At 39.8% G+C, this 17,935-nt stretch overlaps 1 protein-coding gene across 1 annotated transcript; it reads left to right on the top strand.

The window, feature by feature from the left end:
• The first annotated feature begins 6,034 nt into the window (after positions 1 to 6,034).
• Positions 6,035 to 11,338, top strand: LOC133125062 (transcription cofactor vestigial-like protein 3). Its single transcript, XM_061236760.1, has 4 exons — positions 6,035 to 6,044; positions 6,379 to 6,456; positions 8,337 to 8,658; positions 9,897 to 11,338. Exons 3-4 carry the CDS (start codon positions 8,358 to 8,360, stop codon positions 10,337 to 10,339), a joined length of 744 nt encoding a protein of 247 aa, XP_061092744.1. The 5' UTR covers positions 6,035 to 6,044; positions 6,379 to 6,456; positions 8,337 to 8,357; the 3' UTR covers positions 10,340 to 11,338.
• The last annotated feature ends 6,597 nt before the right edge of the window (positions 11,339 to 17,935 follow it).

Below are 17,935 nucleotides of genomic sequence, written 5' to 3'. Positions count from 1 at the left end.
ATCCAAACGCAGCAGAAGATTTCTTAAAGAATCTTATCATTGTTGTACTAATCATGCAACATAAACAATTACAGTGGGCTCAATAAAAATGAAGAAAAAAAATAAATAATTGGGTGGCCTGTAGCTAGTGGTTAAGATGCATGACTGGGAACTGCAAGGTCGCTGGTTCGATTCCCGGTGTAGCTACAATAAGATCTGCACAGCCATTGGGTCCTTGAGCAAGGCCCTTAACCCTGCATTGCTCCAGGGGAGGATTGTCTCCAGCTTAAGTCTATAATCAACTGTAAGTCGCTATGGATAAGAGTGTCTGCCAAATGCCATTAAGGATTAATGAAACAACACAGATAATTTTATACATGTTTTGTTCAAACATATGGGAAAACTATATATTGTACACTCTATTAGGACAGTGTAGTCTCTGTTCAACATTTCACTATTAATTCCTTTCTATCATTTTAATAATTAATGTATTTGACTTTTGTCACATTTGTATCATCATATTACTACAGTTCCTGGGGCCTGTATCATGAAACAGAATTCCTGAGTTAGTTGGATAAAAACCCGGAACCTTCCCAAATCTGCAACATGGACCTAAATAACAATAGCTGTTCTGGGTTTTCATGTGTAATCATGTGTTGTGATACAGGCCTCTATTAATGTAATGTTTGCCTTTTTCTATCACCTGTTGTTCTATTGCATTAGACATTAGATTCATTAAGCTGATACTCTTACCCAAATCAATTTACAGAAAACATCATTACTGCTTTCAGAAATGGGACATTCCGTGCCAACTCAAATGAAGTGCACCACACTTCAATTTCTTTCTTTTTTTGTGTGGTGGTAGGCAATTATGAGAAATGGAATACATACACTTTTTTACAGGTTCATACACTGCTTTGTTTTTGTGCTAGAGCAAGTACCAAGTTGCATGAAATTTGGCAAGCTGTATCTTGATAGTACTCAGCCTGTGCTCATCTTAAAATTGGACCTTAAAAGTGATAATAATTAATAAAATGCATTAATTTGGCATTGTGATTAAATGTTTTAGCATAAGTTTATTTCATTGCTAGTTTCTGGTTATGATTTGCTGTGCAATAGACTTGTTGACTTGTTGTTTCTGACTTTAGTGTAGTGAATACATCATCAACTGGCAAGAACAAATGGAAAATGGTTGGCATTTATATAGCGCCTTTATCCAAAGCGCTGTACAATTGATGCTTCCCATTCACCCATTCATACACACACTCACACACCGACAGCGATTGGCTGCCATGCAAGGCGCCGACCAGCTCGTCAGGAGCATTTGGGGGTTAGGTGTCTTGCTCAGGGACACTTCGACACAGCCCGGGCGGGGGATTGAACCAGCAACCCTCCGACTGCCAGACGACTGTTCTTACTGCCTGAGTCATGTCACCCTTAGCCAACATAGCCAAAACACTTGGAAAGGAAAAATTGCAATCTTTGATAAAACATCTCCACCTCTGACGTGCATTGACAGAGCCGTTTAAATCCAAAAACTTTAAAAGCACTGTCTTATGTTCACTAACAAGAACAGTTTTGAAGAAAAACACAGTTTTTCCATGTCACCCATTTTGCCGATTTGCTGCATCTTGTATCAGGTCCAGGGAAAGTACATTGAGCAAAAAAAGAAAACTGAGTACTTTGCAGTAAATGTATTTTCAGGACATCTTCACTTAATATCCTTCTGCCTTGCCCACTCCATCAAATCATCGGACATTGTAAAATGTAATCTTCTGGTACAGAAGTAGACTGTAGTTTTACTGCAATATTTCAGTAATGCTGGCACTTGACAAATGCATCCTTGTCTGCATTTCCACCAGGTCCTACCGGGTCTTAAGGTTGTCATGGTGCGGTGTGCATACAAACAACAAGCCTCTCACCAAATAATGCTCCAGCCTAGGTTTATAAATAGACAGTCATAATAAGTTAAATTACTGAGAGGTTTATATCTCTCTCTCAAATAGGAAAAAGTCAGCTACTGATTACATATAATTGATATAGATGTATTATTTTGTTTATTTAAAAAATGAATGTTGCCCAATGTGGGGATGATGTACATCCAATCCTCATTCATTTAAGGCACCAGACTGAGGTGATCTCAGATCGAATCCGGACCGTGGCAGTGCTGACTTACCCGGTAGCTTTCATGTGCAAATAGCAATGGCCTCACTGAGGGTATGGGACAATACAGTCAAACTGCATTTCATTGGTATTCGCTGGTCAATTGTGGGCCCATGGACTGCATGTTAAAACCATGGTCTTCCTCCAACTCCACTCTAGCTGTACTCTGCAATGTGAAAAGAAGGATTGGATATGTACATTACCACATTGGGCATCAAATGTATAAAAAAATAGATGAAATATATATATCAGTTATATGTAATCAATTAAACATCCATGCAATGTGGCCATGTTTAAAAATTCTTCTTTCATTCATTCATTATGCTAACCCACTTATCTTGAACAGGGTCGCTGGAGCCTATCCCGGCATACATTGGGCGAAAGGCAGGAATACACCCTGGACAGGTCGCCAGTCCATTGCAGGGCACACACACCATTCACTGACACACTCACACCTATGGGAAATTTAGACTCTCCAATCAACCTAACCTGCATGTCTTTGGACTGTGGGAGGAAACAGGAGTACCCAGAGGAAACCCACGCAAACACGGGGAGAACATGCAAACTCCGCACAGAGAGGCCCCAGCCGACAGGGATTCGAACCCCCTCCTTGCTGTGAGGCGGCAGTGCTACCCACTGCACCATCCATGCCGCCTGTTTAAAAATTATGCAAAACTAAATATTTGGGTATTCTTCAAAACACAGTCATCATAAGTCAAGCAGAGCCAGGCACTTCAATTATCATTATTGGTTTTCTTGCTTGTACTGTGGTACTGCCACTTATTATTTTCAAGAGCATATTCTTCAAAACATGGAAATTTGGTGGCTTAAGGGCTGTAAAATCTTTTGTTTCTCATAGGGAACACAACAGTTTAATGTGAAATCCTGCCAGATACAGACTGTTGTGCCATTGTCCAGAACCAATGAGCAAGGTAGAGCTTTAGTAAGAACATTTAAAAGATGGTGATGAAAGGCAGCCATGTTTTGCATGTCTGGGCATACATGTTTGTTTCTATCCTGTAGATGTTTTACTGGTCTTTGAGGCAACATGCAAAACCGGCACATACTCAGTGAGCAATTTATTAGGTAAACCTGTACACCAGCTTGTTAATGCAAATATTTAATCAGCCAATCATATAGCAGCAACTAAATGCAGGCAGACACGGTCAAGAGGTTCAGCTGTTGTTGGCATATCCTAGCACACCATACTTTCTTTATTCCCATCTGGTATCCAAAAAAATGATCATGTTAAATGAGTTATTTCTTTCTATCGGACCCAATGGGCAGCAGACACAGGGAAAGCAGATTCCTGCCCACCGAGCTGTTGGTCCCTGCTACACTCCAGCACTACGCTGATTGAGTTTAAGATACATTCTCAGGGTTTCTGGAGGCAGACAATGTGTGCCCACAGCCTGATGGTGTCTGTAGGCTTTCATTCCCTTGGCAATTTCAATTGTTTCCGAACACAAAACAAAATCGAGGATATTATGCCATAGAGTTTGCAATTGCATTCAACATACACGATGACTTAAAATGCATGAAGCCCAAGAAAAATCACTGCCAATGTATGACTCATAAAACTATTTCACACAAGCCGACAGATTAAAGTCTGGTTCGTAGGAGTTACATGTCTAAGAAAATTCAACCAAACAACATCAGAAATGCAGGCAAGTGAGCCACATCATTAACATCTATTCATTTTTCACTCATTTGGATCCAATCCTTGTGTCCAAAAACGAGATCTGTGAATGCGAATGCGCCAGGACGTTGAACATGTCTGAGCAGAGTGACACAATGCTACATGTCCTGCTTATGACATTACAGCCAGCAGGTTTACAAGGGCAAAATGCACTTGAGATTCTGCTACGGCAAGTGTAGTACGATGCATTCAAGTGTGTTAGATGTCTTGTTGATCTTGTGAGTTTCAACATTTTACGTGTGAATTAAAGGCGATACTATGAACAGTAATGTCAGTGCATCTCATTAATAGTTAGTGATGTTGTGATTGTTTTGAGGAGTACCATGCAATGGCATCAAAAATAATTTATGCATAGATAGAAATACATAGACACACACACACACACACACACACACACACACACACACATTTTGCCTCACAAATGAATGCGAATGTCACTTTTATTGCAAACATATTTTCTCATTACTTTGAGGATTGTGCAACTGCATTTGTGAAGAAACAAAGAAAGTGTATATTCACCTGAGGACAACCATTGATTGAATCCAGGCTAATGACTCCAATCTAAGAGTTTTGAAATGATGTTACACTTGCCTTTAGCCTAGAGTCATTGCCTCCATAACAGTAGATGGCACCAAAATCACTCAGCATTCATATAATTTCTATACCAACAAAAAGACCTATCAATCTTTGTGTTTAAGTCTGTTAATATTTTTCATTACAGCTGGACAAACAGGCATACAATCTGTACAAAACATAAATAAAATATAACACAAAACAAATATTTACAACAGCAGCATAAAAATCACTTGCATTCTTCACAGTTTTGTGGTGTTATTAATTTCTTACTTAATTAATTTCTGTCCATGCTTGCACAGTGACTGGATGTGCTTTGTTGAGTATAGCTGAAGTTTGCAACAATATCATGAAACGTAAGGAGCCACTGTCTCGACAAATTAATCTTCAGGAGGATAACGTGACTTAATGCTTTATGCCTTTGTGTGTGTGTGTGTGTGTGTGTGGCGGGGGTGGGATGGGGACATGGTGGTGGCAGCTTAAGAAATCAACAAAATTACTCAATTTTCATAGAGAGAAAAAACTATTACAATTATAAATATGTTTCATAATACTTTTGTACTTTTGCCATTTTCATGTAAAAAAAGAAGAAATGGCTTAACTGAATGGCAACCCTATTCACAGTAATATACTATCATGTACTGTATACCTAAATATATACAAGGATTACCTTGTTGAAGAATCAAACTAAATAGTGCACTTAGAGGCTACAGCTAACAACATGCTATACATTTAGAAGTTATAGACAGATTACCAACCAGACCATTTTAATCATTGTATTTAAGAGTTCTAAAAAACAGTCGGTCCTAAAGATTCTAGTTGATCCTACATAGGCCATATCTTCAAAGCTCACTATGTCACTGGTTGTATTTGGATGTTTACATTTGCATTTTGGTGTTTTATTTCATTTATATTTTGAAATTATGAATCAGTTTGCAAACACAACTGTCAAACTGTCTCTTGCTTCTCCACACATTCTTCTTTCCATCACAGGTTAATCCTCGTCTCATCTGTCCATAATACTTTTTTCCCAAACAAACTTGGCAATTCTGTTCTTCAGGTTTAGCAGTGGTTTGCATCTTGTGATGAACCCTCTTAGGATATGCGGGTGTAGTAATCAATTAATTTATGATAGTCTTGGTCTTGAACAAATCTATGCCTACTTCCTGAATAGTGTTGTTGAAATGGGGGGTTTTCTTTGGTCATCCACTACAATGGTCTTCGGTGGTCACCCAGATAATTTACAGTTGCTGGGCTCACACCAGTGCATTATTGCTTCCTTGCATTCTTGTCTGTTTACAGTCTTTATTTGGATTTCATTTTAATAATATGTTGATAATTAGTCTTAATTTTCCCCACATGTCACTGTGAGTTTGGCGTTCATAATAAATGCGTAAGAGTTTAAATATGTAGGCTAATTATAAAATTATACATTTAAGTCAACTTGACAAATGGGACCTCCGTACGTACAAATTCGGAGGCTACTACCAAGCTGCTCTATAAAATATTGGCGTTTTGTTTATGGCACATATCGACATTTGGCACTATGCACCAGCAAAACAATAATGTTTTTATAAAAAGTGAATGCTTCCGTCGACCCTTCTCCATTGAGGGATTTCGCCGAGAACGAGTAAGTGGGCGTGTGACTGTTCTACTGAAACTCCCCCATCTGCGTTAACTACTTTTAGAACTCCCCTCCAATCAGAGATGCCCCGAAACTTTGGAGAGTTGCGGGGGCTAGGCTCCGTTTAAATCTGTTTCGATGGTTAATATTCTACTCGATGCTAATAGTCCCTTTTACTTGGTAATGTAGCTGTCAGCGGTCAGGTTTATATAGCCTTGTGAGAATGCCGTTTACCAGATCTGTCCCAGATTGAGGTAGCCTACGCACGTCCATCGTTTCACAAAACGCCCGCAGACCTCGGTGACCTGCAATGAGTTGTTTGGATGTTATGTATCATCAGGGTTATGGAACCCACCGTTACTTGCCGGAGACATCGGCGGCAGCAGCAGCGTATTACCATCATCAACAACAACAGCAGGTAGGCTCCACACCCCCTGTCTTGTTAAGTTTGAAGCCTAGTCTGAATTGACCGAAGCAGATCTTGTTTTCTTCCAAGTGTCCGCAACTGATCAATTAGCCATCATCTTTACGCAGCGAATTTATTCATTCTATTGAAACATTCCCAGTCTTGTCTTTAAAGTTTTCTGTCTCGTTATTTGCAAGCTGGGCGCGTTGATCAACATAAAGCTGCGTTTTATTTTATTGTATGTTTTCTTTAATGCAGATACAGTGCAGACACAGTAGGCAGATTCATTATCCAAATTATACCGTTTCGATGTATTCCCTGAAGGATGTCTTTCAATACGCAGTTTGCACATAGTCAAATAGTTCCGCGGGGAAAGCATGTTAGCCACCCCCTCTGCAAAGTTAGGATAATAGCCTCTTCTGCATACATGGTGTGTCTTACATGGTTTCAAGCTTAGAAATGTGCAGTCAGTGGAATAGTCCTGTCGATGATTAGTGAAAATTATATGTAACACTTTCCTGTACAGTTTATTTAGTAACAAGACAATGTTCCTGACTTAATTCATTGCATTTTTCTGTATATTACTCAGCACAGACATATGTATTGGCTGAGGTAACCTGAATGATTTTTCTAATGTCAGATTTTGGAATGCCATTACAAGTTATTAATTATACACATCACTTTGTTTGTAGCAGTTGCGTAAACCTCAAAGACATTTTTCATATGCCTCCAACATGAATTTACTGGCATTCTTCTGTCCCACAAGGGCAATGTGTAAACCATTAACTACTGAGATATATTTGAAAAGATAACGACTTGAATAGTCTTTTGCTTGTAAATGTTTTCTTTGCAGTATTTGGAATATTTTTGCTTGCTGTAAGAACAACTAAAATGGAACTGAGGCAACCAAGCTAGAATTACCATCAGTTACTTATCCTTAGTGGCACACGACAGTGAATACAAAATGTCTGACAAAGAACAGAGACCATCTGGGTTATCAGGGTCACACCAGAAAGTAGGAGTCATTCCATAAAACTTAATGTTACGATTGAGGATATAGCCAAGTGTCTTTAGTGGCGCTATATAAATGCAATGCAATGTAATGTAAGGGTGCAGAATTTGCGTCGCGGTGGTATTTGAAGTCTGTGGAGAAACATGCACAGTATGGTTTTTCTGGCTGGTGGGAAACTGCTTCCACCACTGAAGCCAATATCATTTTCAGCTACAGTACTGGCCCTGTGCTAGAGGTCTTCACATAGGAAGCACAACAAAAATGCTCAGTGTTAAATCACCCCTGTGACATTTTACTTGGGTGTAGTAAATTTCTTTTGAATTTGCATAAACATTGCTAGTTCTATTGACATAGTCTAATTGAACAATTAGCCATGCATGTGTACCGTAGATGGAAATCTGTCACAGCTCTGCTACGGAGTCCAGTTCATGTAAATGGCCGTGCTAGGATATGACGTAACTCACGGAGAGAAGCAGAAAGAGTGATTAATTCACTTGGCTGGGGAACTTGGCCTTTAGATAGGCAGGCTAATCGAAGAGTAAACGGAAGAGGAGTGGAGAGCTCCTCGATGGTGTAACCTCATTACTTCTGTGCCATGTGAGACCAGTGTGGTCCCTCCAGACCTGGTTCAGATACATACCTGTTTTGTATTCAAATAATTTCCTATGCTTTACTGAGCTTGTCTGGTGTATTGGAACCTATGAAATACTCTCACAAAGAGCAAACCCCACCTTGTGGTCCTCTTGGTTGGCTGACCTTGCACCCGACAAGATCAATCTAAACTATTTGAATCCAAAACAATTACGTATTTGACCCAGGTCTGTTTCTGTCCCCGTCCTCTTCTTTCTGACTCCACCCCGTCCTTTCCTTTTCTCCGCAGAAGCTCTGCTTCCCAGGAAAGATGGAGAACTCCGTGGAGGTGTCCACACACCCTGTGCAGGGAAAGCAGCCAAAGCCACGGGCAGGGGAACAGGAGCAGTGCCCGGAGGAGCAGAAGGGCAGAGTAGGGGACAGGGCAGCGGAGAAGGAGGCGCAGCCGGCTGAGGCAGAGTACCTGAGCTCCAGGTGTGTCCTCTTCACCTATTTCCAGGGTGACATCGGGGACGTGGTGGACGAGCACTTCTCACGCGCACTCAGCCAGGCCAGCGGCCTCCCAGGAAACAGCCACAGCAACCAAAACCCTGCAGGCAGTCTGCAGAGAGGTGAGGACACACCCTTATAGGAGCACGCTCCATCTTTCTGCTTGCTTAAGGGATTGATTTATTTTCTTCTTGAATGAGTGATTGAGTAAATGACTGCCTGACTGACTGACTGACCGATAGATTGATTGATTTGGCCATTTTTATTTTATTTGGCCAATCTTTATTAAGATTTTTGTGTTAAAACATTGTTACAAGGCCATTATCATTGAAAAAGGCTCATAGTTGACATGTTGACTCACCTTCTGCCTGTCCTTATATTCGGGTTTCAAAATATGCAGTTGATGGGCCGGCACTCTATACCAAAACATTGTATAGCTGTACAATAATTCAAGCTCATTGGTTGAAAATTGGTTGTAATTTCTACAGCCAATGGCATTTCAACATCAGTGAAATGAGATAAAGTCTTGTGGTTTGAAGGTGTAGTGAAGAAGTACCTATTGTACCTTTAAAATATGGTAGACGCACAGCCCTGAGGACATGCCATTTAGAAATTTCCATATGCAGTACAATATGCACAAGAAAGTGTATATGTTTCATGCAAGAAAATTGCATAGTGTGAAGCTGATGAACATTTCTGATCGGGTCTATGTTACACTTGGGCTTGATATTTTGTTGGCTGATGGTATAAAGATCACACTTAAAAATGATCACAGATTGCATAGTAAATAGCATACTGTAAAATTAGTGAATCCCAAACAATGGCCTGTAAAATTATCTCTAATTTATTTTGCCCATCTCACTAGTGAAATAATAAGTAGTGGACATAATAGGTACAGACAGCCTGTCAAGTGTGCTGTGTGTTTTAGTCCTCATGTAGAACTAATGTTGTCAGAGCATTCATAAACAACTGTAGCAACCCTAATAATAAGGTTAATGATTCTCTGTATTTGAAATATTTATGTGAGTCAGCTTGTGTATTGACGGTCGTCTCACATCTGATACGGTATTAATGAGGATACTATAAAAGACACGCTACTTATTTCTATTTAGTCTATTGAGTTAATATACTCTAGGAAAGATTTAATCCTTGCATTACATAAAATTAATTCCATATGTGCTCTTATCCTGAGCAACTTGCAACTCCCAGACTTCTTAGTTTTAGTAATTCATTATATTTATCTCATATTGCAAAATATTTCTGTTAATATTAATTTCTGTTTATTCTGTTTAGTGTTTGGAAACCATGTTGGGAATTGAACTGAGTCTCAGCGACTGACCTTCTTGTTTGTGTGTTGCAGCAGGTGGCATCTTATCGTCAGGCCAGTGTGCTGATTTCCCATCATCCCTCTGGAGCAGCGGCTACCCGTCGCAGAGCAGCCCCTGCCTCCCCTCCGTCCACCCCGTCTTTCATTCGGTGGAGCACCGAGCGTGGGCGGGGCACGGCCTGCCGGCTCCGCCCCCTCCCTCCGACTGCTGGCCGTACAGCCTGGGAGCCCAGGGCAATCCCGGCTACACCCGCGTCCATGAGGACTACCCCCACGTTCTCCCCCGCCACGTCCCTCCCATGGTGCACCACGCTTTCGGCTCCGCCCTAGACCCCCAGCTGCCCGGCGCATGCCCACCCTGTAGCCCTGGCACCCACGGTGACGTCAGCAAGACAGAGACCGGGACCGTCTCTACTCATACCTGGCACATCTCGCACCAGGGGTCGGTGGAAAATGCCTATGAGCTGAGCGAGTGATCGGCCAGTCTCTCTCTCCCTTTCTCGCTTGAGCGATTGGCTAAAGATGTCACATACTTTGTCCCCGAGCCCTAAATTAATGGCAAGTGACTGAAAAGAAAAGAAAAGAAACCACATAAACCACAGACACTCTAGCCATCCTTGACTATCCTTTCCAGTGCAGTACTAATCCTGTACAGTAGCATCAGACTCTCTCACGCTTACATTAAAACCTGAAGAGAAGTATGCATGCAATTATGGCTTTTAATGTCCAAGAATGTACGTTTCCTTTCATCAGCAGAAAGTTTCATTCCATTTTTAAGCTATGTCTGCCCTGTCCACTACCCTCAGCCAGCACAAACAGAAGACATGTGTCTGATTCAGACTCATTGGAGGTCCATGGAGAAATTAATGCTGTGGCGTTTCCAGTCCGGTTATGGAAAAGCTTTCACTTTCCTGGGAATTCAGAAATACAGAAAACAAACATGTTTTAGTGAAACTCAGGAAGAAAGGTCTCCAGATTCTGTTTCAGTGGCGTAGCACTAACAAAAACAAGACAAAAGGAAGCCACTTTCACCTGAAAGATTGTTTCATACTTTTTAACGATGTTTTATTTATATTTTTATTGTTATATTTCATAGAAAATTGTTGTTTATTTACTGTTATTTTTCTGTGTAAGGCAGATTAATTATTTCATTTTTTATTTTGTGTGAAAAGCCAACTGTGTTTATTGCGATTGTGCAGTGGTTTTGTCATGTTTTCCAGGTGTTTAGATATATTTTCTTTTTGGAGAAAGTGGCAGTGCAGTTGTTGACATGACTAAAACATTGCTAAGTTCTATTGGCAAAAATAAATTATTTACTTTTGTTTCATTGAAATGTGATATTAAATATTCTGCTGTATATCTGATGTTTGCCTCATAAATTATTCATTGCAACTCAAGTTTGAATTTTATCTCTTGATGTGCACTGACAATTATTGATGTATATAGTAATAAAATCCAAGCAGCAATTTAAAAAATGTTTTTCACACATTTCTCTTGTTTACAGTGGTCTCCACTTCATTCGTTAGCTTCCATAGTGCGAGTTATTGCATCAACAGGGATACTGAACGTACTTCAAGAGTATATTATGGGTATATTATGAAAAGTCTTCAGGCATAGTCAAAGGCAGCTGTCATGTATACATTTCTATAAAAGTGATTTCACTATGCCCTGTCGCATAACATGTAAGTCTCAAGTACTAAAGGCTGTGCACTGAAATGAGGAGTTGTTAACACTTAAAACGCTATCGATCCATGTGTGGCACACATAAATAAGGCACTACAGGAAATCCTTAAAATAGTTTCTGTCATTTTCTATCATTTGTATGCCTGTGCTTCTCAAATATAATAGGTCATGGGCTCTTAAAATCATAGGAATGTATTTCCTTACAAAGCAGGAAGTGATCCTATTAGAGGGGGTTGTAAACATACCAAAACTAGAAGCAGACAGCTTCCATTAATCACAGTTCTGTCTTAATGATGTAGCAGATAAATGCCAGGAATGTTAGGGAGAGCTCTTCAGATGAAGGTCTACTCAAATCTGTTCTAGTTTAAAGAATGCAAAAGAGCGCATACCACATGTTCTGGTGTGAAATTGAACGTTTGCTAAGCCATTTGGGAAAACGCCATTTTTAAATATTTTAGCGAGCGCCCTGTGCCAGAATCTGCATTACTTCTCAGTGAACAGCTGTATGGTTTGAATCCCATGCATTACGAGGCAGCTCTCATTGAGCCCCAGGATGAGATCTTTGGCCAGGTGGTCAGAATGGGCTCACATTCCTGCTGAGATCATTGGATGGCAGATTTTCAGCCAGGGAAAAGAACGCGTTTGACTTGGCGCTTTTGTTTTCGAGGGAGCATCCAGACCGGAATGTTGATTTCCTGTCTGTTGTTCCTGTCCATATCTTGTACGTGTCTGTTAGTAATTTCGGGATCCCTGGAATGGTCCTGAAGAGGCGCATAATCTGCTGGTTTCTGTTTTCAAACGATTGGGGTGAAGATGTGTAATTAACTGCTTTAGTTGATCAATTTGGTGCTGAGTAATATTGTGAAAACCAGCAGTCTCAGTATCCAGACTAGGGTTTGGGTCTCATGGTACAACTCTCCAGTATGGTTTAAATTCATTTTTTGTAAAGTTGCTTGTAAATTTCAGTTATCATTCAAATTAATTATATATATTCTGTTTCAGAGATCCAAGGATATAACCTTTTTAAACACTAATAAATTGCAGATTCTTGCTTCTCAGTCAAAGTCACTTGCATTTCATAATAATAATCTGCGGCATCATTGCTCTTCCAGTTGTTGCAGACTTAAGAGTTTACATCCTAAGATCCTCTGAACGGGGTATGTCAGCTAAATCTGGCAGTACTTCTTTTGTGGACTTCGGAGATAGTCACAATGCTCTTTTGGGTAACAAACAGTCCCTGCCTTTTGCTTTAGTGATTTACTTGGACCAGCACTCACTACAAGTGTAAATGGGCAACAGATGCCCATTTGGAGTAGTTGGTGCTTTGATCCACTGTGGTAGAATGTGCCTGTTTGGAGATCTTCTACAATGTATGTTCATTATATTTAGCGCTGAACTTGAGTGTTGTTGAACATGTGAAAACAAGCTGGGATCAGCACATTCTTGTGAACCGTGGTGATCTGTGCATGTGTGGGGATACGCAAATGAATCAGATTGTAAGTACTGAACTTGACATTTGTTTGATCCTGGGTGCCGTATGGCATTCGTATTCATAAACACAATGCTGTATAAACACTACCAATGCTGTATCCTTCAGAGGTGTGGGTAGGGAAACTATACATTTCTGAAGGAAGAGATATATAGAAGAAAACAAAATTGTGCACTCTAGTCGGAATTATTACAAGCCAAGATGTACAAACAAAATACCAAAAAAACACATGCAAAAGATGAACAAAGGGAACAAGTATGCAGTCCTAATTAGTTAGGGTCTCCAAAAACTATTATTTACAAATAATTACTGAATTTAATTGATATTCACGGGCATGTCTTCCATATTAGTGTCTCCAAAACATTATATAGGCTTCAAATTGAAAATATAGGCATTTTAAATGCAAAATCTGCCTATATTAATTTAACAGCATGTGTACAGCACAGGTGAAGGACTAGCATTCAGATTGCTTCTCCGCAAAGAAGTGGTTTATTCTAGGGAGCAGCAGTCCCTTCTTCCACTAAAGATTTCATCTCTTTTGAAAAGCAATGAAAATGAAAAGAGTTATGTTGTGTGTTTATAGAAAGCCCATGGGTAGAATCCACCTGGAGGAGAGCACAGTGTGTTCTGGGACTTTGCCATTTTGAATGAATGACCCTGTTTCATTATTGTTACATTGCATTTCTTATTACCTGACTGAAGTAAATAAACTCAAGGGGATCTGCAAAGTACTAGTTCATTTCCACAGTGTGAGTGGCATGCTTGTTTGTATTTAGCAGGTCAAGACCATAAAATTATACAGTTCTAACTGACATGAATTAGAGTCATAAATATGTTGTTTATAGGGCAATTAGATATGGTTTTCATATTGTCCATTCAGAGTACCTTTAGCGTGTCCTTAATTTTGATCTATGAAGAGCTGCCTTATATGTCAGTGTTGTTGTATTAGGATGTGAAAGCTTTGAAGCTCAATATCTCGAAACTACTCTGAACACCGGTAGAACCTTATAACCTTATAATTCCAGGTAGTAAATTCCCAGAAAAAAAGTTTAAACTGTAGCCAACTTTGAATAACCATTTCATAATAGAATATGCATTCTGTCTGCAGCATACAATTTAGGGTCATGTTTCTTTAGTAACACAAATGTGTTTGCTTTTGCTTGATTTAATCCTCATAAGTTTTGCCATTTTCTGTGTTAAGAGTAGGAGCTGAAATGGAAAGAAGGGGGTTTTCATATTTATCCTTTATTACCAGCAGACCTGGGTCAGATATGTAATTGTTTGTAAATATTTTTCTATCTAGATTGATCTTGCAATTGAGCGAACCAAGAGGACACCAGACAAGTAAAGCAGAGAAAAGTATTTGAATGCCCAAAAAAATATGTATGAGCGAGGTCTGATTACCGGTACAAGTACTGTTGCTGGCACCAGGCTAGAGCAGCTAGGACAGTCCCTCCACTTTCTGAAAACCGCACTGGTCAAAACAGACACGGGACCACACCAAGAGTTCAAGTAGCTTTTTAGCTAAACTGTTTGCTCAGGTTTCTGGTGCCACAAATATTATGTCATGCTTTGTGTCTCCACATAATAATACGCTTATTTTATGTTTCTGCTTACCTGCATAATAATGTCAAATCAACAACCACAATTGCATGGGTCTACATACAGTACATTTCAGTCATTAACAAAACAGCTTGCTGGAAATGAAACCAGCTTGCTTGAAGCTATAAAACTAGCAATAAAATAAATACAAATCTTTATCGAACATATTGGAAGAAACAATGTGAAGTTGACTTATATGTAATTGATGGAGTCATTTTTATGTAAGTAAATAAAACACAATCAACTAACTTATTTTAACTTACCAGGATAGTAGAAAGCAAACTGTGAGGAATGGGGGGGATGTGTGTCAGAACATACAAAGGTATTTATTTTATATAAAATAACTAGCAAAATTCAGCATTTCCCAGTTTGTATTGTGTTTAAAGCTAGGTCTGGTCCTCTAGTTAATTGTGTTGTGATTACGTATTGTGCATTGATTATACCCCTAGAAATGCCCAGACATCGGGCCCTTAGGGTCCCGAAATAAACAAGCAGGCAAGGCAATCATCTTCAGCAATTGAGGCATGTACAAATCAATATTGCTATTTTAATGAAACTGGTACACATGAAGCAAATAGTAAGTGGGCTGTTCTGTCTGTAATGGGATTTCATGGTTTATACTGCTACCATGGTTCAACACTATTTTCCAGTGCTGTTGGTGCAGTGTTTGTTCCCAGACATATGCAAATACAAGGGACACAGACACAACGATTACACAGATGTAGAAAGCCTGAAAATAGTTCATGCTTTATTATCATGTGTCTCGTCTTATGTAAACAGCACATTTTAATTAGTGCTCCTTGATAATTGCTATGAAATTGGTTGAAATTACTAACCTCAGTCTTCATCATTTCCATAACATGATTAATGTTTGTAAAAAAAAAAAAAAAAAAAGCGATGTAATTGAAGCTTAAAGGGATAGTCCACTTCCTGTTTTTTGTTTTAATTTTAGATTTAGTGTACATTTTTGATTGACACAAGCAGTATTTATGTCCAACGTAGGATATTTTAATACAACGGGTCCTCATGACCTTTAATACAACGGGTGCTCATGAAGCCTCCTGGCTTCACAATGGCTGGTGTATGGGCATCAATGGCTTTGTGGTTTAAAACATGAAAATACACTTCAACTAACTTTGATACACCTTGTACAGCAACAGGATACTATACCTGAAGAGGTTCATGTGAACATACATTGCCTAATTATTATTTACTTTTTAAATTACATTTAATCTCATCTTCATTTGGAAAGAAGTGTCACTCACAGCTTCCTCTATCAACAGTACCACAAAAAGATGAGAGAAACACCTCAAAGCAGTAACAAATCCACAGAACCAAAAATGGTTTCTGCCCGTGCAATTCCATTTGAATAAACTGTGATATTTTACTCTGATTGACTACATATTCTCCATATTGGGATTATATAATATCTCTTAAATTAATACTTGGATCATTTTACTGTGTCCATGTTGGGTGAGGCAGCACCTCAACCTCTGATCTGTGTGTGAGTCGAGGATGCAGTCTATTCCATTCTGTTGAATTTCATTTAGATTTTGATTTCAATTCACGTTATTCGTTTTGTTGTAATGCAGACACTCTTATCATTTAATTAGAAAAATGCCTTTAATTTTATCTCGGTTGTCATCTTAATTGCTATCGTTCCCAGAGGAAATGGGCCTCGGTGCACCTTAACCAAAACGCCATCAGCAGTTTTTTACAGCTGCAGCAGTGGAGTTTAACAGCTCCTACGGATATTGAGCCAGCTATACACAGTGCCAGTTACAGATCAGCAGATGGATTCTGAAAAGTTACATAATCACACGTTAATGAAAAATTATGTACCTCTTCAGTTATTGCTATTCAGCTGTCTCCCCTCATTTCTCCATTCACATATCAAGGAGTAATAATTATAAAATGGATTAAATGTCCTGCATATGAAGGCAAGGAAATTAGGATTCATATTTTTAGCTATGCTTTGACTGCCAACAAGGAAATAGGTGTCAACGTTCACATTACTCTGAAACTATATTTTAAAGCATTCAACTGATATCGTTAGATGGTTATTTGCATCAGTTCACGCCCAACTCACCATCAACTTCCGCAAAGTAGGATTCAAGGAGCAGGATTAATTGATGACGTGTATACAAAATGTAAACGCAATAACCGAGAATCAATAGCGTCAAAGTAAATAATTTTCCCGTTTGCCTGCATCTCCGCGCTGTCGACCCCCCGGAGGGAGAAGACCTCTAAAAAAGATCAAAGGCCGGAACATCAGAGCGGCATGACGCATGACCAAAATGGCTCCCAGGTTTAATGAGCGATTAGCAGCAGCCACCCTCCGCTTCTTCGCCAGGCCGAGGCTACGGCGGTGGGCACCGCAGCACCACTCGACAGCCCCTGCATCTGTTTGGCACGCTGCGCTTCTCAGCCCACAAAGAGGTCAGTGTGTTCTGGAGGGTTGGGAATCCGTTCAGGGGTCTAGCCCCCTATTTTCCAACCGGAGAAGGCAAACAACCCGGGAATGTCTATCCACAACACTGCCATTTATTTAATGTCTGCGAGAGGGCCAATTAATCCGGGGGGGTGTCGGGTGGGCGGTTGTGAACGAGCCCCGTCGGGGCAGTGGGCCTGGTGAAGATCCTGAGAGAGGTGGAGAGACAGACCTGGGTCAAATACGTACTTGTTTTAGATTCAAATACTTGTCTACACTTGTCCAGTGTATTGGAACCTATGAAATACTCTCAAAAAGAGCAAAGCCAGCCTTCTCGTCCTCTTGATTGGCTCAATTGCATCAGGCGAGATCAATCAACCACTATGCAGGATTTTTACCTTGAAAATATCATAAAGAAAACATACTCAGTCATTACTATGATACAATGTCAACCTGTGTCTGTGTTCACTCCTGGCCAAAACCTTGCTTGTTGACTTGTATTTGTTATTCTAAAAACTCCACCAGCTGTTTCTGGGCTTGGGCCTTTCTTATCTGTGCTGTATCTGAAAAGCATGTGTTCAATAGACTGAACGCATTTGCTTTATGATCCAATTGAAGGAGGGCAAGAGGAGCATGACATGTATGGATTGGCTACTACAGTGGTGGGCTGGGTTGGCAAGAGATTAATTTTGGTGTCTAACCATTAATCAAGTGGCTGGCCAGCATTTGATAACATTAATTAGCTGACGCTTTATAAGCTAACTAAATTTGGTTTTGTACGCTAGCTGGCTGACCATGGTAGCTCGGCCCCACTGCATAGTACTAAAGCTCATATTTTTGGAAGAATCTATCAGCTTATTTTCTCTT

Source organism: Conger conger, chromosome 3, assembly GCF_963514075.1.
Source record: "Conger conger chromosome 3, fConCon1.1, whole genome shotgun sequence".
Taxonomy (NCBI): Eukaryota; Metazoa; Chordata; class Actinopteri; order Anguilliformes; family Congridae; genus Conger; species Conger conger.
This window is presented reverse-complemented; position numbering and strand designations above follow the sequence as displayed.

What these genes read in the sequence shown, in the direction of transcription:
- LOC133125062 (XM_061236760.1), top strand. Translation starts at nt 8,358, where the DNA reads ATGGAGAACTCCGTGGAGGTGTCCACACACCCTGTGCAGGGAAAGCAG. An exon ending in TGCAGGCAGTCTGCAGAGAG is followed by an intron (nt 8,659 to 9,896) that starts GTGAGGACACAC and finishes TGTGTGTTGCAG; the next exon opens with CAGGTGGCATCTTATCGTCA.